At 27.7% G+C, this 25,116-nt stretch overlaps 1 protein-coding gene across 3 annotated transcripts in view; it reads left to right on the top strand.

The window, feature by feature from the left end:
- LOC136084003 (TNF receptor-associated factor 3-like) overlaps positions 1-25,116 on the top strand; it is a 103,410-nt gene that overhangs the window by 49,231 nt on the left and 29,063 nt on the right. The window contains exons 6-7 of one of the 3 annotated variants that reach the window (XM_065803991.1): positions 10,140-10,214; positions 10,410-10,487. The exons of 1 other annotated variant lie outside the window; for it this stretch is intronic. In XM_065803991.1, the coding sequence (XP_065660063.1) occupies positions 10,140-10,214; positions 10,410-10,487 (153 nt within the window). The remainder of the gene's footprint in view (positions 1-10,139; positions 10,215-10,409; positions 10,488-25,116) is intronic. One more of the 3 variants, XM_065803992.1, reaches the window with a different exon arrangement.

Genomic DNA, 25,116 nt, shown 5'->3' on the forward strand with positions numbered 1-25,116 from the left:
TATATATATATATATATATATATGTATGTATATAAAAATTAGTAAAAAACACTTATCTAACTTTTTTTCTTCTGGTATATAGCAGTATATAAATATATATATATATATATATATATATATATATATATATATATATATATATATATATATATATATATATATATATATATATATATATGCATATATATATATGCATATATATATATATATATATGCATATATATATATATATATATATATATATATATATATATATATATATATATATATATATATATATATATATATATATATATGTATACATAGGCACAATTTCGTTGACAAGTGCCATTTTGCAGCGGACAAAACAAGTGCAACTTTTTTGGATTTCTCATTTTCTTAAGTCTGGTCCGTGTCTACGTCACGGAAGTTTTTTAACATCTAAAGGAAAAATCCAGAAGTTTCCAGAAAAATGTAGAAGCTTCCAGAAGTTTCCAGAAGAAGCATCCAGACGCATCCAGAAGCTTCCAGAACAGGTTCACACAGGTTCATTTTACTATATAAGAAACATGTATATCGACATGTAATTCATTCATAATATGGAAGTCAATCAGTCAGTATTATCAAGACAGTTTATTTAAGTGAGTTTTATCAAAGTGTTTTATCGAAGAACATCAATACAAGAAGTGAAATACAACAAGTGTTTCATCACATCAATACAGTCCACATCCAACCAAGACGTTGTGTTCCACGGAGCATTATTGTATCATCACAAGGTAAATATAACACGGTTAGCCTTGAGCTAAGTTGAGTTAAAAGCCCATAATTCAAAGCGGTTCAAAAGTTACTGCGATTTGAGGTTTAATAAAATGTCAACTTTTTTTTGTCATTTTTTAAAGTTTTCATTGTTTCGATGTAGCAACTTTATGCAGTTAAAAAAGTTATTGGAAATGAGAGTACGAGCTGAGTTTTTATATACGGATATAATATCAATTTTTCTACATTATTGTAAAAAATTGAGTTTTTTAAAATATACAACATACTTTTTCCCGTAACCCAAAACTACCCCATGAGCGTACAATAACGCAAATTCTGCACTTTTACATACAAATCTCTGTTTAATTGAAAGAATATTCTAATGTTTTTTACGTTTATATGTATGACGAAAAGATTCTTCACAAATAAAAATTACTGTGATAGGAGAATGGGAACAAGAAACCCTAAAATCTTTAACACCCCACCCCCTCGCTTTCCTAAACATGGTAATGAGGGTTTGATGTTTTTATTTTTTCATAAATATAAACTAGCTAAACAGACATCAAATTTTATGCTTAAATTATTCAGTGTTCAGTTATTATGATCATGTAAAGTTTGTGGCTCCGAAATTGAGGAGGGTGGTTATTCTTTACATGGTCATAAAAACTGAACACTGAATATTTTCAACATATTGTCATAACAACATATTTGAATTCTGTCCATGAATACGTAACTAGTTTAAAGTTATGACAAAATAAATAGTTCACTCATTGCCTTTACGTTTAGGGTAGAAGGGGGTTCTAAGATTTTAGAGTTTCTTGTTCTTATTCTCCAATTACAGTAATTTTTTTTGTGAAGTATCTTTTCGAGATATATATGAACAAAAAAAATTTGGAATATTCTTTTTGTTTAAATGTTGGTTATTTCAAACATTTAAAAGCCTTACGCCTCTATATATATATATATATATATATATATATATATATATATATATATATATATATATATATATATATATATATATATATATATACGTAAGTGTATATATATGAATAAAGAAAATATCTTTATATTATCATGTATAATATTGTATACTTGAAAGAGTGCTCAATAGATAAACTAGAGCTATATAATATATATGTTACTGTTACCGCAGTACCAGGAATTAGCTAAATGCTAATGTTTATAATATAATTTAATATTGCAGCTCTCAGTTTCATGTGTTATCAAAATCATCAGGCAAGTAGTAAAAGTTTAATTTTGCTACGATTTGTTTAGTGGAGAGTTACGGTTTATATTTGTATTTTAGATCGTTACGGGACGGAAATTGATTTAGTAGTTAGGTTAATAATATTATTAATTTGTTTATAGTTGGCTAATAATTGTGAAATAGTTATATGTTTAATGTTGTTTAAAATATTTTTTATGTGTTAATGTGTATTATTTGTGTATTAAAAAATAATAAAATAAAAACAAGAAAATAAGAATTAAAATTGATATAAAAATATACACAATATTATGAAATATATTATAAAAGCTGTGTATGTGAGTAATTTATTAGTTAGCCTAGAGATATATGGAGCAGATTAGTATAGTTATTTTTATTTATAGTTGTTAGTCAGGTTTGTAGCGAGCTTTGTAATTTTTTAATAAGAATTTATTTTCGTGGCGGCACTTTGATATAATTTCGGTTCTCTTATTTAACAGTTCTTCATGTTTTGGATATGATATAATAGTAAATTTCTCATACAGACATAGTGGGCATCTTTTGGAAATATTTGAGTAGGGGGGTACTGATTTGAGAATAGACCATGTTAGCATAGGGGTTTCATTAAAATTGTTTTTTAAATCCCAGACATAGTTTGATAGGGCGGTCGAATTTTTGTATTTAATATTGTTGAATGATGATTTGTGGTTGTTGTATCTGGTTTTCCACTCACCTTCTGTTAATCCTATATAAACTTTGCTGGGTTGGTTTTTTGCTGCGATGATGCATTTATATATAATATTTGTTGATTTGCACTTACCATTTAGGGTAAGTGCAAATCAAATAAGTGCATTCTGCTTTGTTTCGACAGTTGCATTTTGGATCATTATTTTCAATTCTAGGGAAGATAATTTTTTTGTTGTGGTTTTTTATAATTTTTTCTATATTTTCAGTGCAACTGTAGCTTACCTTTACAGTGTTTCTGTTTAAGATTTTGTGAAGTTTGTGTGTCTTAGGGAAGTTTTTTTCTAGTAAATACAAGAACATTTTTGCAACATTTGTGGAGACGTTTTTATTAAATGGGGGGTTGAACCATATGATATTGCGTTTACGATTTTTCTGGGATATTTTTTGTTTGATCTGATATTTGAGGGAGTAGTTTTTGTATCCGCTATTTTTTAGTGCTTGTTCATATTCGTTTTTAGATTGATTAAATATAACTTCGCTGGAGGAATTTTGTGATAGTCTGTTTGATATTGAAGTAGGTAAGTGTTTAATAATTTGTGGTGGGTGATTAGAAGATATGTGGATATATTGAAGATTATCGTTGGGTTTTTTGAAAGGCTTATGGATGTTTTGGGCTAAATTGAAAGTTACATCAAGGAAGTTAACTGATTTAAGATTTGTTCTTATGTCTATTTGAAATCCAACGTCTTTAAACTTTTGGATTATATTTTTTCGGGTTCGCTCCATTTCTTGGCCGTTAGACTTGCGTATTATCAACAAGCCATCATCACGGTAAAGCCCTATGTCGGTTTTTATAATTATATTAGATAATTCGTTGAGAATGTAGATCCCTACAAGTTCGCAAATTTTTTAGCGCCATCGTAGCTGCCAATTGTTACATCAAAACATTCATAGTTCAATTTTTTTATCCATGTGTTATTGTTGTAGTTGAGGAGGGATTTTCGACTATGTGTTATAATTCTAAGTTATTCGTCTGTTATTGTGGTGTGTTGTTTTGCAAAGGAAACGGCTTTATTAAATATTTCTGTAGTTATAGATGGATAAAATTCATTTATGTCGAATTGGATGAAGAAACAACTATTTTTGTCTTCTATGCCGTTGAACCAATTAATAACGTCGGTGGTATTTTTCCATTGGTTTATTTTTAGGCTGTTTCTTAAGTATGTGTTAGTAATGTTAAAGATTTTTTTGCTTATTATTCCGATTTCGCTTTTTGCCGGGTTAATGAGACGGCAAGCAGGTTTTGATTGAAAGTTTTCTTTATGGTCTTTTAAGGTGATAAATGCTGATGATTTTGCTAGGTATTCAATTCGGTTATTTAAATTTAGTTTTAAAGCTATTTGGTTGGCATCTAGGTTGACTGATTTTTCTAAATTATCCGGTGCTTTTTTATAGGTTTTTGTAACATTTTCGTTCATCAGTTTATTATGACTTTCAGCAGACATTTTATATAGATTATTATATATTTTATATAGATTATTATATATTTTATATAGATTATTATATATATATATATATATATATATATATATATATATATATATATATATATATATATATATATACATATATATACTAAGTAAGATAAAATTTAAAAGTTTTCTCTTATTATACACGTTTATAAGAAACGCCTAATGCAATAAAGCTCTTCTTAGAGAACTCACTTAAAAAGTGTTATATATATATATATGTATATATATATATATATATCAAAAACTTACATACAGCAAAAAACAATTTCAATAGTTAAAAAAAAATTTTTTTCTAGCTACTGCTTTTTTTTATTTAATATACATTTTTTCATTAAATTTTTTATTTATTAAGTTTCAGACCATAATTTTTTTCAGACCATCCGCAGCTTGTTAGGACTTAATACCTAAGCATTTCTATCATAGCAAATGCACAACAAGTTTTTGCCGATGTTTTGATGGTATTATAAATATTAGGCTTTTTTAAAAATTCTCTGAGTTTCGTTTGTTATAGTGTATTATTTCTGTATTATTATTTCATTTATTTAACTCCTAATGTAATTTACAAGGTAAAAAGAAAAAGAAGAAAGTTATTTCTCGTGATTTTCACTTAAGAACTTTTTCTTCCTGAATTTGTTTAAAAATTCCTCTTTATTTATTTGCATTCCAGCAATCTATTGCATACTTTAAAATTTGTTAAACTTTGGAGAGAATTCACTTTTAGAAAGTGGTATTTTTACCTTCTTTTTTTTTTTGAATTAAATTTTGAAAATTTAACATCTGAAAACATCATAGGTCCTGGATATTGCCAACAAACGAATGTTGAAATAAAGGGTGTTTCAGTAGTGAAAAGATAATGCGTGCAGTTGTTTTATTATTAAGAAGACGAAGCAACGAGATTAATTTATTCTGATGAATACTTTTTGAAATTTTCTGGATTTTAAATTGCGAATTGGTATAACTCTTACTGAGTTTCGAAACATTTAAACGCGATTTTAGCGCACTCCTTCGCATTACATCAAGCTTTTTCATCAAAGCAGAATTATTTTCACATAGCTTCATTCCATAAGTTAAGGTAGGGACTGCCAATAACTTATATTTACAGGAAATAGAACTTGGGTGGGCAAACCGGATTCCAGATTAAATATGAGTTTAAACAACAGCTCAAAAGTTAAAGATTTTTTATCAAAATTTGTATAACTGAAAGAAGCAAAAATTAAAAGTTCAGTTTCACATGTAAATCCCAGATGACTAAGTTTATTATGAAGATTTATTTAATTACTAGAAATCGCTATCGTATTGGTTTGTATTTTTACCTGATATAAAGAACTCAGTTTTTTGGCATTTATTTTAATAAAATTTAAATTACGGTAAGTATTGCATGTTTTTATCAGCTTTTTGAGACCAGAGAGAGTAGAGCTTAAAAGTATGATATCATCTGCATATGCTACCAAACTCGTAATGTTTCCGTATATAGATATGCCAACAATACCTCAGTTTTTAATACTTTCAAGAAGACTTTCAGTGTAATTGTTATAGAGGTGAGATAAAAGAATCGATCCTTGTCTCACTCCTAGCTTTAGAAGAAAAGAGTTTGATTTACAACCTTGATATGAGTTTCACTACTATTGTTATATAACGCAGATATAGTGTTAGCTATACAGAGTCGTAATTTGTTATCGAAATATAATTTATCAAATATTATATCCTAGTGGCAGCTATCAAAAGCTTTTACTGCATCTAAAGAGCATGGGTACACAGGGGAATTGTTGCTGTTGTAATGTTTAATTCTTTCGCTAATAAGAAATTTAGGATGTAGTGTTGAACAGTTAGCATTGAATCCAATTTGTAGGGGATGAGTATCTCTAATATCCGGACATATAATAAGCATTAGGTATTCTAGAACCTTTGTAAAAACTGGTATAATGCTAATACTGCGATAGTTGCTCGGGCCATCTAAAGATTTTTTGTACGCTATTTTGTTAAAGTATGCCAATTTGTTCGTTTCAGATGTTTTGCTGAGATACCGAAAGAGTCAGGAGATTTTTTTAATTTTTGTTTTGAAATAGTTCTAATTATATTTTCTTCCGTAATAAATGTATATAATATCCAAAAACTTCAAAAGTGCTTTATTTTGTATTTTAGAAAAATATATTGATTAAAAAAAAAAGGCGCCAACGGTATAATACGAACCGTGGCACTTTTTTCAGAAACTCTGCAAGGTAACCACTCGAAAGTTTGAAAACTATATAAGAATTAAATAACTTTATAAAACGGAAACAAAAGCTATATATCTAGTTAAGAAAATGTTACCGCTATGTAATTTACAGACAAATAGATAATAGCCTTCTGATCACTTTTGATTACTTTTGCTTTTAAATAAATGTGCTACAACCTACAACCTTTTCGCGCCTTTACCCTGAAATGGCTGCAAAGAGTTCCATATCAAACACGCACGAAGGGGCACTACTTACAGCACTATTATTAGATTCAGCAATAATAAAAAGATATATATCTAAATCTATATCAATATCTACTATATCTATAAATACATCATATATATATATATATATATATATATATATATATATATATATATATATATATATATATATATATATATATATATATATATATATATATATATATATATATGTATATAAATATATATATATATATAAATTATGGCTGTGTATTTTACAAACATTTTTAAGAAGATTGAAAACTCAATCTTTTTTAAAAAACAGAGCAATAAATAAAAACACTTTACTTATTTTTTTTTTTTTTTAACAAATTGCTTCTTCGTCAGTTAGTTCATCAGGAAGGAATAATGTTTTTTCAATTCGCGCTCGGTTAAGCCAATATATTATTTATTAGGATTGTAAATAATACTTTTTGATAAGCGTTTGCTATTTAAAAGTTAGTAAACTTTTTTGTTTTTAATCACAATTTTCAGTATTTTTTTTCTTTAAGAAATTCATTTTTATTATCCAATAAGAATGCTGGCCTCTTTATAATTCTTTTAATATTTTTGTACAGCTATATCTTACTCAAATAGTATGTTAAAAATTTTTATGCAATTTGATAGAAAATAAAAATTTAAAACTTAAACTAAAACAACTAAAAAAAAATAATAATAGTTTTAAATTAAATGGGTCATTTTTTCTTTTTTTTTTTTGTGGTGCTTTATTACATTTTTAAGCAACATTTTAGTAAAAAATATAACGTTTTCAGAATAAGTAAATAAAAAATTTGCAAAAATAGATCGATAAAAAATTAAAGGAAACGGGGCTTCATAGAAGACCGTTAGGTCAGTAAGAACGGTTAACATAAAGATAATAAATTCTTTTTATATTGGTAAAAGATAAATCAAGATAAATACAAATTTTTTTTTACAGGAAGTCCGTTTGAAAATATATAAATCTGTTATATATACTATATATTCAAAAAAATTGCATAAAAGTCTTGGTATATATATATATATATATATATATATATATATATATATATATATATATATATATATATATATATATATATATATATATATATATATATATATATATATATATATATATATATATATATATATATATATATATATATATATATATATATATATATATATATATATATATATATATATATATATATATATATATATAAATCTGTTATATATACTATATATTCAAAAAATTGCATAAATGTTTTGGTATATATATATATATATATATATATATATATATATATATATATATATATATGTAAAATAGAATCTCCAAAATATATATATAAAAGAATATTAACAAATCATCAATACATTTTTCAATAAAACTTGAGAAAAATTTTCAAAACTATTTTGTTCCATAAAAATGGTCCGAAAAAAGCAATGGAAAGTTTGTTTGAATTAGTTTGAAAATATGGCTGCTTAACGATAGTAACATTGCATAAAATGCACTTATTTTTAACTTTTGTCAAATACAAGTTATGAAAGGAAACTGGGGAAGAATCGATTTTACATAAAAACATAAAACAAAGAACTATAAGTTGATATATATTTAGTGCATTCATTTTTCCTACGCTCTGCAAGGGTAAAACGTCACTTAAAATTTTTTTAACGTGCTAAATGCTTCTGATGATGATTCTAAAATCTGCGCCTGCCTTTAATAACATTTCCAAAAAAGGCATACTTACAAGAAAAATTCGAAATTATTACTTATTTGCATCAAGAAAGTTTACTAAATAAAAAAAACTGAACATATTTCTATATTGATTCATAAAAATAAGTCCTTTTAAAAAAACTATAAATTAAAAAAAAAAAAAAGGCCTATCTGAATTTATTCTTATTCTAAAGAATTCTTTTGATAAATATATTTTTAAAAGTTTTCAAACATTCTATATCAAATAAAAAAATAAAGTTGTATTTAATGTTAAATATGGTGGTAAGATTTAAGTTTTCTATGCTTTTCGCATGTTACCTGTAGTTGTTATTTTTATTATTATTATTAATTTGTTGCATAAGTTACTAAGCAAACAATTGAGTTAGAATACTAAATCCCACTTTATTAGCACTGAACTATTTACAAACTTTCATGCATTTAAAATTTATCTTTTGATGACGTTTGCTATTAAATTATTCTTTTTTGTGAGAGATTTCAAACGTTTTGTAAAAAATTTCAAACGTTTCAAATGCGGTTTAGTAGACAGTAATGCCATTTACGACAACTTTTACAAGTTTTTTGGGATATTGATGCATGACCTCTAGTGCTTTTTTGAAACTTAGCAATTTTTAATTTTTATTAATATTTGTTCCTTTGAAAAATGTAAAGATTACAGTTAAATCGATTCTAACGCGTCTTATTTCGAGAGTTGTTAAATGAAATAATTTTAATCTCAAACTGTATTAATGTCCATAAACGTGTGCAGCGGTGCTAAATCTTTTTGAGTATTTCTAAATATTTTTTCAAATATGGTGACCATACTAGTATATTATTTTTCAAGTGACGTCTGTTACTATAGCTATGCACGATGTTCTGCGCATAATTCAATTTATTTTACCAAATGCATGTTTAATGAATATCGAATATCGCACTAAAGAATTGCATGCAAAAAGCAATTACTTGCAAATTCGAAAAATATTGCGGTATGTATTAAAAAAATAATAATAATAACAAGGTGTTTAGACATATTAGATTTTTAAAGTTGGTTAATATGCTTAAAAAACGTTAGGCGGTAGAAGTAGGAAAAAAGTTGTTTATGAGTATTAAATAAAAATAGTAAATGGCTTTATTATTTTAATAAAAGAAATTTGGTTTTCAGTTTTTATTGAAAGGGCGTTATATAAGTAATTACAAATATATTTGACAATAGAAAAAACACCACCAATATTAACAACAAATAATAATAATAAAAAATATACAATAAACATAAATACATATTTTAAAAGATAAGGTTTAAATGTGATTTTAAATGTAAAATATGTTTTATATTTATTTAGTTTTTACGATTCTCAAATATTTTGTTTCAGAACACCCCTAATAAAATAATATATGCTATTAGTAATAAAACTTCAAGAATACGATGGTAATTAGGGATGGTAATAGTAGAATAGAATAGGGCCTTCCCAAAGAGTTCTTGATAAGGGGTAGGGGAAGGGGTTGACGTGTCTGTTCTTTGCCATTTAAGGCTTAGAAAAAAGATTCGCTAACTAAGATATTAGCAAAAAAAAAAGATTTTTGATGGCTATTATTTTCCGACTCCAATGTCCAAATTTCCTACTAATTTTTAAATAAAATTTTCGTTGGGAAAGGAAGGGGGGTGAGAATTATTCCGACGCGTCTCTTCGGGACGGCCCTTATGATAATGATGACTATGATGATGGTAATGATGAAGATAATTTTTATTGATGAATGTGCTAAAAGAAATATCAAGTTTAATAAAATCAAAGTAAAAATTATATTTTCTCGTAAATTTATATTTAGATTCATGAAGAAAATTGCGAATGTTTACCTCTTTGTTGTGTAAATCAATGTGGCATGAAAATTATGCGTAAAGAGGTTTGATTTAAAATTGAAATAGCTGTTTTATATTCAAAGTGTCCTTTTTTTACCGAGGTAAACACTTGACTCGTTAAAAACGTCTAAACAACGTCTTTTTACTTCTAGACATGTTTAACACGTCTTTAACACGTCATGTGTTTACTTGAACTTTAATTTACTTGGGTAAAAACTTTTCTTTCAAACTTTTCATAGATGTCTTCCCATATTACTGATAGTTGCGCTAATACAATTATTCCATGTCAATATTTAAATATTGGATGCAAGTTTAAGGTAAGAAAATAAGTTTTGAAAAATTTAAAATTTTTATAGTTCGAAAATTAAAATGGTAAAAAATTCTTAAATAATAACAATCGAGAAATCAGGTATACATCATCATATATCATAAGTATATCAATCAGTTATATATTATTTATATATATTGATCCCTAACCACAACATTTCTTAAAAAAAGTCAAAGTGTTCAATAAGTTAAGTTTTTCATTAAAAATTGGTTATTCAAAAACTTAAAGTTCCAGAGATTAAGCTTTCAGAATGTATGTACAGTCAACTAACTTTTATACGTACATTGATAAAATTACTGGGAGAGTAGTATTTTATTTAAAAGATTTTTTATCTAATGCAAGTTTTGAAAATTTGACACCTACTTTACAAGTACACAATTTGTTTTTACTCTTTATTTTAACTTTAAATTAAAAAAGTTAAAATAAAAGGTATCGTAAAATCACTAACAATGAAAAAAAATTTCACAGATACAACATTTTATCGGCAATTATTCATACAGCTCACTACCATTTATCACTGCTTGGTCTCCGTATACAAGCAATTATACTTTGTCAAAATATTTGTTTTGTGATAATAAACATCAATTTGTTAAATAACATCATTATGTGCGGCATTGGCGCAGTGGTTTGAGTTCAGGCTTAGAACCAGTGTCGAGTTCTTATGAAGTGGAACCATTGAAGTTCTTGAATAGATAGTGGAGAAAAAAATCGTTAAAATGTAGTTGACATACTGCCCATTCTACTGCTTTTTACTAATTTTCGGTTCGAGAGACAATTGTAAACTCCATTATTTACAACAGTTTTACCACAGTTTTATTACAGTTTTATCACCACAAAACAAAAACGTGGTTTTAGACCTTTGGGCAAAGGCTTCAGCAAAGGGTAGACATTTTTTTAGAAATTGATGCATGACTACTTCAAATGCTCTTTGATAGTATTTATCAACCTTCCCTGTTGAAAATATTCTGTCATGTTGTCCTTTAAAGGAAAGACTTGATATATAATTATTATTAATTTTCGAACTCTCAAGTTTAAGCTCTTCCATGGTTCGATACCTCACCCTAGCGAATTTGTTATTATCAATCTCTAAAGATGTATTCAATTCAGTGAATTAGCTTACGTTAAGCATAACAGTGACTTGAAGCAATACTCCAAATCTTTCGGTTATTGATGTCTTTGTAAGTTTTTTTTGCATTTGCAAAAGATTGAAGTCGACTATCAGTGATTATGTTTTTAGTCACTAGGTTTAATTTTCTCATCCTCAATAATATTTAAAAAAAGCTGATGTTGATAAAGATACCACCAATGTGCAATAAACCGAACGCAGATTTAGAACCAATAGAGGAATTATTTTCTATTTTTTCAGCACGGACATAGAGAATTATGGTTTTTTGCAAATCGAGAGATCCAATGCACGTTAGGCAATTATTTTCCCAATCAAAGAAATGTCTGTTCTTAATAGGAACCGTTGTTTTCTTGGGCATTGTAAACTATTTATGTTTTTTATTTACCTATATTTTGACTTTCAACATTATCTAATATATTATTTATGCATATATAAATTAGGCAACAATAGTTTTTCCAAACATATGAGTCATCATTGTGTAGCGACAAAAGTCAATTATCTTAAAAATGGATATACCGCATTTGAAAATACATTTCTTCATATCAAGTCTGGAAATAAAATATTCTTTTATTTTCAAACTTGATATCCTTATAGTTCTTTTGGTTCAAATGAGTTTTGAAAAAATATAAATCAAGACCATAAGAAGTTGCTGCTTTACAAAAATAAATGGTGATGATGACACAAACAAAATGTGGAAAAAAGTCGTTATTTTTACAGCGTTTAATAATATTTATTTCGTTAGAAGTATCCTAGCCAAATGTATTGGTGATTCAAAAATTGGGCAGTATAATGTAGTAATAATAAAGCAATCAAAAGTTATACATTTCCTTGGTGTTTTCATTGGTGAAAAAAAGTAAAAGTCATATCGATACTTTATGCCACAAAGTTTTAAAAAATATTGAAGTATTGTAACAAGTAAGAAATTTTCTCAATAGACATGCATTAATTCAACTTTTTTTACTCGCTTATTCAAGGCAATGTAAACTATGCAGATATTACATCAGGTAGTACTAAAAAAAAAATTAGATCGACAGAAGCATCTAGCACCATTAATAAACTTTAAAGACCGTTATTCATTTCCAATAAAAGGGGTCCAGACCTCTTTTATTGGAAATGAATGTTCTTAACATATATCAACTAAATATTTTTAATATCTTTTGCTTTATGTACACTGTAAAATAAATTTTATGCCTATATCCTTTCCAAATTTATATGCAATGAAACCAAAAAAAAATTTGACCTAAGAAATTACGATCTTGTTCATAAACATATTTTTGCATATAAATTTTGGAAGATCTCTTATAACATATCACGGAGCTTCTCTCGGAACCTAATAGTTTTAAAAAATTTTGATTTTTCTCGAAGTTGGAATTTTCATTTATTTAAAAATAAATTTAAAAAAGTTATTTTCTTAATTGATAATGTATATGTATTCAAGTTCTTTTGAGCTTGATCCTTATTTCGATCCGTATTGTGTGATTCCTTAATGTAATATTAGAATTATTAGGTTGTTTATATAATATTTAGGGGTGTCCCGGGTGAATTTTATACTGTCCGTCCGTTTTTCGGCCGGATAATAACTTTATCCGGTTTTTTATGTACCGGATATTTCATGTTTCTTTATAATATTGTTATTATTAAGGCAAAGTGGGCCACAACGAGCCCCAAAGGTGAGATAAACCCCTATCAAATCTCTTGCTTGGACATAGGTTATTACAAATTTGGCCTTAGAATATTGTTCGGCTGACCATAAAAATTTAAGTGAACCATCCGAAAAATAGTTTTTTTATTGTTAATTTTTGGCAAAATTAATATTTAAGAGTACAACTTTTAAAATTTTATTGAGCTAAGTTTTTTTTAGTTTGACTATAGTTAAAATTATTGTCAATTTTTCTCTATTCAGAGTGTCAATTTTGGAATATTGAGATAATAAACAGAAGATTATGTATCAACAACAAATCAGTTATAGTCAATTTTTGGTTAATAATCAGGTTTTATTCAGAAATTAAATTAAGGGGCCGATTAAAGGCTACTTCTACAAAAAATGGGCTCCTAGCATTTCTTTGTTTAACGGTTGTTTCTTAACATAAGGCATAGTTACACATTTAATTTTCTGATGTTAAGTTGAAGATAGGTTAAATATCCGGAAAATTTTTATGTTGTTTTGGTTGGTTACAGCTAGTTGATTCTATCTTTTTTTAAAAAGGGGCCTGTTTTAGGTCACTCCCCTATTGTTCTGAAAATACTACTAAAACTATATATGCGCAATAAATGCATCAGTTTATCACTCATTTATATTTTTTTACCTCAATGTAGAGAAACTAACATATTTAGCTTTGATCGTTTTTTCTCATAAAGAATAAAAACAATCTTCCGATAATACAGAGAATGCAGGTGGTGCTAGTAAATTAAGTGCTAACTCTTTTAGCAGTGGAAACTTCTCTTCATGTTTCCAATAGTTTAAAACTTTAGTCATTATTTTTTTCTATAATTGAGTGATTAAAGAAAACATCATCTCCATAAACAGCTTCTAAAAAGGAGACTTGATCAGGTTTTAATACGTTTTGAACTTCTTTGTGCAACTGAAGAAGATTCAGTATTAATTTTTTTTCCTCTTCATACAAATTACAATGAAATTTTTTTTGCGTGATTATGCGGTGGAGTTGTGCAAAATGACTTCTGACCAAATTTATTACACCCCTGCTTATCTGATTTCCACATGCAATGCATATTGCTCTGAAATAACAGTTATCATTAATTTAGAAAAGTTTTGAAAAAAAGTTTGCAATTTGAGGGTCTATCACAATAATATTTTGTATTTATAAAAAATATATTTTAGGATTTGAATTACGTTATCCGGATATCCGGTCAGATAATTTTAAATATCCGGGTATTCAATATCCTGTTGGCTAATGAAAAAGTTTTATCCGGGACACCCCTAATAACATTTATACGAAAAGTGTTTTATATTTGAAATTTGAGTTTTTAAATATTGCCGTTTAACGGTATTCTTTTGTTAACGGTATTGTTGTTAACGGTACGCTATTTTATTCTTTAAATACTTGTCTATTTTCACAAAACATTTTTAAGCGTAATTTTAGCGCAAGTTTGCGGTAAGTTCAAAAATTACTAATTTTTGTATTCACAAAACTTGCTGAGCAGTCTAATACAAAATTTAGAATTTATTTTTTGTAAGTTCAACTCTCAAATTATTTTATTTACAAAACATCTTCAGAAAATGCTCAGCCTGATTTAAGCAAGAAAAGTTATGTTTAGTTGAAGCTACCTTAACCTTGGCGTAACTTTAAAATATTTGCGCTGCTCATGTATACTTACGTTTTTTGTTTTTAGATTTGCAATAAGATTTTTTATAACTTGTGATAAACATGGTGCCTATAAGTTATTGTTTAGTTATCAGACTATAGGGGAGATAGGGGCATTTTTAACGTTTTTATGGTTTATGCTTGATTACTTAGAAACCCTTGCAGACAACAATACTATTTTCAATATTCTTAAAAGAATATTAATTTCTTTATTCAAATCAACAAGCTAATTTTGGTCCAATTAATATTTAGTAAGCTAGAACTTAACTTTATAACATCACCTACAATGGATTAATTATAACATCACCTATAATGGTGATTCATGTATGGGGCACCTTGATCTGCACTATCGGGCGCTTTTGATCTTATATACAGTTTTACAAAATCAATAAAAAGTTGGCAATAAAGCATTATTAAAAACACAGTACTTTAATTTTCTGCCAAGAGATTCACATTTAAAGTTTAGTGAACAAGTTTTTTGGGTCGAAATTTTAAGAAATGTTTGCAAAAACTGAAAATCGAAAATCAAATGTCGACCGACAGGAGTTGTGCCACCATGCTGCATTGGATGAAGGCTTGCAGCGAATATCACCTCTGGTAAACTGGTACAATCGCTACTGACAGAGATGAATTTTTACGATTTTAAATTTTCTCTTTTCAAATATTTTATCATTCGCACATTTTCTTCTTTACAGATTTGTCCAACATAATGAATAGCTTTCTTTTTTTATCAAATTTAACAAGAACAAAACCCTTTACATTCAGTGCATCAAAGTCAAAGTTCAGGTCTGATGATTCAACTATCCGTTAAGAAGATATCGTTTCAAGATCATTTTCACTGTCATCACTTTTAAGCGGTGGAAGGCGATGAATATTATCAGAATCATCGGAAAGTTCAACTGGTTCATCGTCTTCAACTTTTTTTTTTTTATCTTTTGAAGTCTCAATTCTTCCTTAAACCCATCACCGGATTCTTCAAACTGAAGTCTTGTGGCAGCATGTTTTGTTTAAGGTTTTCTTGTGGTCTTTTTGGGACCTTTCTGAACCATGGAAACTTTTTTTTTCTGTTTGTTTTCTTCTTTCTTTTACCAAGCAAATCTCATTTTGAACAGGAGTGTTTGTCAAAACTCTTTTTTTTGTTGCCTACTTTTAAATTGTTTTTTTCTGGCTGGAGTCTTTAGAAGGATCTTTCCGGTGTTACGATATTCGGGGTTGCTGTTACGAAACCAGATGGTCCTGCTACAGCAACAGAGGGTCCTGCTAATTCCGAATAGTATCGCTCATCCAAGCTAGCCATTTCCTGCAGATTTTCATCGGGTTTAGATTTAATAGTTTCTGCAATATCTGCAATGATTTCTGGATTTTCAACAGTAGTAGTGGGTGCTGGACGATCGGTCACTGATGCTGGCAGATATTCTTCATCTGTGAATATGTCCGGATTGAAAACAACAACGAAAATAAATAGCCAGAAGTATATGCTGATAGTAACTTAAGACATCACGCATATTTGAGCACCATCTATTTATAATTATAAATAGATGGTGTAACGCTAAAAGATGAGTCCCATAGATTGAAGAGCCCCGACTACTTTTTGTTAAAGTTTAATAAAAAGTAGTTTCAATATAATTACTTCCGTAAAGGAAGTAAGTTTAAGTTTAAGTTATTACAGCAAAAGAAATCCGTTTGCACATTTTTTTTAAAAATTCAACTATTTACCAATAAAATTGAAAAAGTTACAAACTTATTTATAATTTTACAAAACTAGGATCGGCGCCACTTGCACAGTTAAAATCTAGTCATTGGAGTGATACCTTAATAAAAGAAACAAATAAAGCAAAAATTAGTAATACAGATAGCGACCAAAAGAGATCAAAGCAAAATTAAAAGAAGAACAATAATATTTAAAAAAGCAAGACAAATATAACAAAAAGGGGAAAAAATGAATTAACTGACATGAGAAATAATAATTATAAAATTACACAACAGTATAAACAAAAATACTGTATGATTATGTGTAAAAAGTACACAATCACACGGCATTGTAAACAATACACAAAACTACAGGATAATATAAGCAATCCAAATAACATAAATGAATAAAACTTAAAAAATGTTATTTTTGTTTTCTTAAGATGTTATTTTCGAATTTGTCGCGAACATTTTTATTCTTTTAACTTAGCGTTTTGTTCTACTGTTTATTTGATATTTTTCTTCGATTTTTATTCTTTAATATTTTAATTGTTTTAACTTTATTTTTTTTATTTTTCAAATCATCTATTCTGAACAATTTTTATTTATTTTTCTTTTGCTCTTTTATCTGATTTTTACTTTAGCCGTTAAAAAAATGTTTCCTCCATTTGCGATGTCATAGCAAAGTGAATTAATATTGGGAATAATATTGGGAACATTAGCATAATATTTGCATATTATTTAATATTTAATATTGGGAACAATAGCATAATATTTGCATTAGCATAATATATCAATATATTTTTCAATAAAAAGATCATACACTGAGTCATTTACAAATAGTTAAAACTAATCTTAAGTATATACCATGAAATAGCATTAATAATACAAGTAATAATGATAATAATAATGATGATAAATTATAAGAATAATAAGAAAATTATATGATAATAAATCAATATCAATTTTAAAACAACAAAATAATGCATAGACAGGAAAGTTACAAACAGTTATGTACTGACAAAACGTAACAACCTACCATGTAACTAAAACAATTTCTGCAAAAAAAAAGTAACAATGATTTAATAAACATAACAATATTAATATCAATAATCATATAAATTAAAGTAATATAAATATTTCATCAAAAAATAACAATAAATAAACGTGTCACCTACACACACACCTAAGTGTAGGACCTAAGTTCTTGGGCTTATTGTATAAAATTATAAAAACCTACTTTTTTCTATAAAGTCAACAACAATATTTTAAAAAACATTTTAGTTACTTAAAAATAAAAATCCTTTTAAACTTACTACCTCTCTCTTTCATTATTTTCAACTAAACAGAAAAACAAACAAACAATTGATAGTAAATTTTCACTTTGGTAGTAAGTTATTAAGTAGATTAAATAAATCTTTGATCTATTTAATCTACTCTAACAGTATTCAACTTTGTCATTAAACTATAACTATTTTCTACAACCTGGTATAGTTTAACAAAGATATATTTTTTAAGTAATTAAAAAATATTTAAGTCATAATATATAGGATTTTAAAAACCTGAAATTTTAAACCTACTTAAAAAAAAACAGATATATTAAAAAGTATTTTTTTCCCATTTTAAAAAGTAAAAATGCTTTTTGACTTACTTTCTCCAATAATACTGCTGTCATCTAAACAGAAAAGCAAACAAATATTGAAGTCGATTCTTTCTTAAACCTCTTTAATTACTTTAATATTAAAATAAATATTTAATCTTTCTGGATTGAATTAATTTACGAAAATTTTCGTTAATATAATTTAAGTTGATATAAACATTTATCGTAAATGTAATAATACTAAAAAAAAAAAATTAACAATACTAAAAAAAAAATTAACAATACTAAAAAAAAAAAAAAAATCAAATTAAGTTATAAATTGCATTTTTAGCAAAATGTTGTCTTGGCTTTTAATAAATAAATAAAAGCAGTAAGTTAATAATGAAACAACCAATTATTCATTTTTAACAATAGACACCAACGTGAAGGTAAGCCAAGCAGTCTATCAACACAAAACATCACAACAATAACACATAACAATAAAATATTAACACCCTTGATCCTAAAATCCAGCAAAAATAACAAACCAAATTAAAAAAGACAAAATTCGAAAACCAATTTAAAGTTAACTATATTTATCTTTTTACTAAACATATAAATACAGAAAAGTATATTTGCTTTAATATTCAATATTAGTTAATCAATTACCTCAAATTTAGGACATTAAAACGCCCTAGATTTAAAGATCAAGGTTGCATACTCTCTCATACACATTACGCTAAACATTAACAGACATTATGTGTTTCCAGAACAATTAAAAAAAGGCTAGACAACACAACCTAGCCCTAAAGCAATAAATGCTGCCAAGTCACACCTCTGCTATAAGTACACCGCTTGGCTGGTAAGGTTATCAATCTTGCTCAACATAATCCCAAGTGACACAACTTTGAAAACATGGAAACAACATAATTTTAAAATATATACAACTATAAACAAATATGGTTTTATATAACACATGTAAACACATTTTATAACAATATTAAATGACAGATATATTTATCAAAAACTATGAAAAAAAAAATTAAAAAATAAATAAAGTTATACATACAAGTACTCACAACCTACAAACAGTAAATTTTCGAAATGAAAATCTAAAGACTATAAATTAAGAACCTTAGAAAATATAACATTATTTGTGTAACACTTTTCACCTACCATACCCTGAATGAGATGTTATCAATTTTGAAAAACAAACTATTAAATACTCTAGTTCTTGAACATGCAACATATAGTTGACCATGAGAGAAACACGGTTTTTTGAGATATACCCCAACTCTATCAAATGTTTGACCTTGACTTTTATTAATTGTCATTGAATAAGCCAATCTGACAGGAAACTGACGATATTTCAGAACAAAAGGTTTATTAGAATCTGATGGAGCAAACTGAATTCGAGGAACAAAAACCCATTTAACACCAGAAACACCTGTCAAAATCTCTGCATCAATATAATTATTTTGAAGAGCACAAACTTTCATTCGAGTACCATTGCATAACCCAGCTTTGAGATCTAAATTTCTAAGTAGCATAATTAAACAACCAATTTTCAATTTTAAACAATGAGGTGGCATACCTGAAAGAATTAACCTGTTCAAAAACTCAACAGGAGTTATTTCTTCATTAAGGTCATCAGTCTCAATTTGATCAGCACTTAAATAAATTTTGACCTCACCCGGCAGACATTCAAGCACTTCTTCATTGATTGATAATGAATCAACATTCGTTTGTGTTAAAATCACACGTTTAGAATAATCATTTTGATCAGCATCTCCGAAAATCTTTTCAATAATCGATTCATTTCTCTTAGTATAGAATGCACTGATTTGGTATCTCAATGCATCCTTTAAAAGGATCCTCCTCTTTGACAGGTATAGTTCTATTCCCAGTTTAGTAGCCACTGGGAAAATTCACCTACCATCTTGCCCTCCCCATCTTGCACTCTCATATTTTCAGTGAATGCAAACTTCTGCACCCATTGCCAATGCAAAGAACATTTTATACGTGATTCTACTATTTCAGCTGGTTGTCCTCTTTTCACAACAGGCAGAATTTGCCTGAAATCACCACAAAAAAAAATGATTTTTCCTCCGAACGGAAAGTTGTTGTTGCAAATATCTTTTAATAACCTATCAATTGCATTTAAGGCATGTTTAGGTATCATGGATGTTTCATCAAGCAAAAACAAACTAACTTGTCTTAAAAAATGCCCGTGTATAGAGTAGGAGTTACATTACATGTGCTATTATCCAATATTGGAACAGGAATTTTGAATAAGCCATGCAATGTAGATCCATTTGTAAGAAGAGTTGCTGATATGCCAGTCCATGCAGCTGTAGCAGATTTAAAGCCCCTACTTTATGGTTTCAGCAATCAAATAATTATAAGTAAAGGTTTTTCTACTACCAGCAGGTCCATCCATGAAAAACAATCTAGAATGTTGATTTTCTACACTTGGTTGCTCGTTGGATTGCAGCAAGGATAGCATTACATACATTTAATTAATTGACATTAAGCAACAGTCTCATTTGGTTGGCTTCGTGAATTGATTGTTGGACATTTTCATCAAAATTTTCTAGATTTAGGCGCATAAACTCATCAATAACAGGCAGATTGTAATCAGCCAGCATTTTACCGTTTTGATTTATAATCTTTTCAATTTGATGAAAAGTAGCTTGTTCAGCTATTAGAAGTGAATGAGCTCTTCCATCATAAAAGCTTTGTATGTATTCCAGAGATGCAAAGGATTGTCAGGTTCACAAAAGGTCAAAATAATTGAAAACAACTGTTTAATTTGCTTTGGCATACCTGTTAAAACCGCCTCAGAAAGAGTATTCTGCCATTCAGTGTCATCTTGCAACAAAACTTTCAAAACACATGCTTCACGAAATGTTTCAAGGACAATACCATTAACAGTACGCACATCCTCCCACGATGTTGCACCTTTTGCTTGCAAAAGTAACAGTCTAAGAAAAAACAATTCTCCAGTTGGATTAAACTTATACATTCTTACTATCACCTCCACCCCTTTGTCTAACCTTCCATTTACAATGTTTATCATCAAATATAAAGTGATAAGGAATCTCTACATACGAATAGCAATGTGCTCTTTCATTTTCAGTATTTAACTTAAACCATGCCGTTAGGTGCGTACGTTGAGCTGCACCATCTAAAGCCATTTGTTCTGCTCCTTCTCTAAAATACACTAATTGATTTTCAGGTAGATGAACTTTAAGGCGTGTAATAGTGTGTGACATATGACTTATTGGATACTCGAAAATTCGCCACAATGCTTCAGGTGCACTTACATAACAACAATCTAAAAAAGAGTTTACTTCATCATGATTAATTTGTTCATTTATTAAAATATTGGCACAGTCGTGATCCTTGTATATATATTTGTACAAATATTTAACAGCTTTAACAGACATGCAAGCTTCAACATTAATGTGAGCTTGATATTTCTTTGATAACAATGGATTGTAAGGTACCACCCAGCAGTTATCTACATTGTTACCTTTAATATTGATAACCAAATTATTATCACAACATCTATAGCGTGGATAACCATTATGAACTGCTACTGTCTTAGCATTAAATTCTTTAGGATAGTTTTTGCTGCACACCCCATCTTTCATGCAGGGAGAATTTGGGTTCAGTATGCCGCATGGACTGTGAATCTTGCAAGTTTTAACGATATTATAAAGGTCTCAATTCACATTGCGGTATCGAGGAATTTCTGGAGATAATAAATTATTGATATCATGAGCTGTTTCAAACTTATCATCATTTGCAAGTAAAATATGAACATGTGGCAAACCGCGCCTTTGAAACTCAAATATGAACATGTGTTACAACTTTCCCTAATACAACGTGCTTAAAAATGTCATTGAGAAGGTTATTTAATTTGAGTTTAAATACTCAAATAACCAGTGTCTATCATTTGCTGTCTGACCTGGATATAAATTTTCAGTTATCTCGCGCCATTTTGGGTTGCAAGTGAAAGTAATAAAAAGATCTGGTTTACCATACTTTTTAATTATGACCATAGCATCTTCAAAGTTTTCTTTTAAAGCCTACATAAGTTGATGGCAAAACTACAACATGCCCTTGTCTAACATTACGATCATTTCTAAGGTTGTTTTACATGTTCGTGTAAGACATCTGGGTCCTTGCTTCTTAGCATTTTGTTTTGGTTATTTCTGATGAAACCAAGGCGCTGGCCTTCAATTTTAACATACGCATCAATAGCATATTGCTGAAACAGCAATATGCTGTTGATCCGTATATGTTTTTGCCATAAAAGAGTGAAGAAAAAAATTGTCTAACTGAAAGTTTATAATTGTAATACTGAGATAATGTAACATGATTTCTAACCAATGTAGCACGTTCAGGGTTGTGAACCAATTGATTACCGTTTTCGTCAAGGAGTACTCCTAAAAATTTTAATAAATTTTAATTCTCTTTTTATAAATTGACTGCCAATATAAAGTTTTGGAAGTTTTAAAGGGATTTTATCGTGTTCATGAAAGCGATGAAAAAAAGAATACTTTGTTTTATCTAAATTAATTGATAATTTATTTGCATTAAGCCATTCTGTTGCGTTTTATGAGTTCCATCTGTTAACTGAATTAAATAACATTTTAATATCGTGACAAGCGTGAAACAAATTTGTATCATCCGCAACAATATAGTGTCTAGTAACTTACAAGATTTGCTTAAATCATTAATATAAATTAAAAATAAGAGTGGTGCCCTAAAATTAACCCTTGTGGAACACCACATTTTATATTTAACATTCTAAAGAAAAAAGGTCAATAAACTATATATCTTTTTAAAATTTCTTTTAGACACATTCTTTCAAGAATATTTTTTCAACTTATTTTATGATTACACTAACTACAAACAAATTTAATTTATGTGCTTTATCATGCCAGTACACAACTTTACTGGCATGGACATCATTCATGCTCTCAAGGAAGCCATGTCATATTATAGAAAAGTAAATTACTTGGCTAGCAAGGTCAACACTTTGCTGTAAACTGAGCCAAGCCACAACAATATGAAACCTTGCAAACAACATAATAAACACTTACATACTATTAACACATAACATTATAACACATCACAAACGTAGAAACACTTCATATATCGAAAATGTACACACTTACAAAACATAAACCATATATATATATATATATATATATATATATATATATATATATATATATATATATATATATATATATATATATATATATATATATATATATATATATATATATATATATATATATATATACATATATATATTGATGTTGTTTTATTGTATCAAGTTATTATACAAAGTCTCTTGTTTGTTTGAGAGTGATCAATATTAGTGAATTATTAAAAAAATGATCAGTATTAATATGAAAAAGAGTTTGATTATTTGAAAAAATACAACTTTGTGATGGAACATAAAGTTTCATGCCCTTCGGCAATCATCAGTTATATTTTATTTCTTAATAGAAAAAACTGTTAAAAAATACAAAATACAGAAATTGACAGAAAAAACATAACAAAGTAATGGAATGAATTCTGACATCAAAACAAAAAAACAAACAATATTTAATTAATTAGAAAATTGATCAATCACCCATGTCGAATAGGGCGAGAAGAAATTTGTTTCGATGCCTGCACTTGGATAGCATTTCACTTTTTTTGTTTAGCAGATTTTTATTTTTGGAAAATAGAATTTCATATTTTTTGTTTATGCATAGTTTGCAGGACTTCATGGTTGGGCTGTAATTAAATTGCCTAATTATTTTCCATTTATCAACAGGGTTTAAGTTGGCATCTTTTAATTTCCAAAACTCTTTTGATAATTCGGTGTCGCTTTTGTATTTTAGAATCTTAAATGATTTTATATGGTTAGCATAACTAATTTTGAATGGTGTTTCACTTATACCGGTGTAGGATTTGTTGACAGGAGTGTTAGTAGAATTATTGGAACTTATATTGGCTTGGTATATAATATTTTTTGTTAAGCATTGGTTTGATAAAGGGCAGGTATTTTTATTAAGGCAAATGCAATTGGTTTTAGGTGGAATTTTTTTGTTGTTCATAATTTGTTGATTGTGTGCGTTTAAAAAAGACTTCATATTCGGCATACAGCTATAGCTTATTTTTATCGTGTTTCTGTTAAAATTTAACTATTGCATTTTCATATTGAATGTAATATAATTTTCTTACATTAATTTTAAGTAAGTTAGGGAAGGTGCGCACCATGATACTTGGGAACAATGAATTATTGTAATTGTGGAGGCAACTTAAGAGTTTTCATCAAGGTATTTTTCAAGTTGTTTAATTTTTATTCTGAAACATACCTAAACTATTCTAATAAGGTACTACATGATTGCATAGAAAATTATATCTGGCTGAATTCCTATATTCTCTATGGATTTTGATTTTTGCACCGCATAGACCACCAACTGGGTCATTTACTGTTAATGGACTGAGAGTATGATTTGGCCACTTAACTATATTAAAGTTTTTGGAAGTTTTAAAACATTGTATCAGGTTCCGTAACTAAGGCAGTAACTTAGTAGCCTGAAGCTAAAAAACTTAATAATAAACTTTCAAAACAACTTCTGCAAGTTTATTTTTGTGAAACCAATTTGCGTTTTTATTTGTTTATTCGCTGTCAACAAATCTTTATTATGTAATTGCGAAGTTACGACATTAAGGAACAAAAAAAAAATGAAATTAAAAAAAAATGAATTTGATATATTAAAATATAATTTTTTTTTTAAAAGACATCAATTATATAAAATTTAACAAATTGAAGAATTCCAAGTACGTTAAAATTTGTATCACAAAAAAAAATTGTAAAAAAATTGTA

This window comes from Hydra vulgaris, chromosome 08, assembly GCF_038396675.1.
Source record: "Hydra vulgaris chromosome 08, alternate assembly HydraT2T_AEP".
NCBI classification, from domain to species: Eukaryota; Metazoa; Cnidaria; class Hydrozoa; order Anthoathecata; family Hydridae; genus Hydra; species Hydra vulgaris.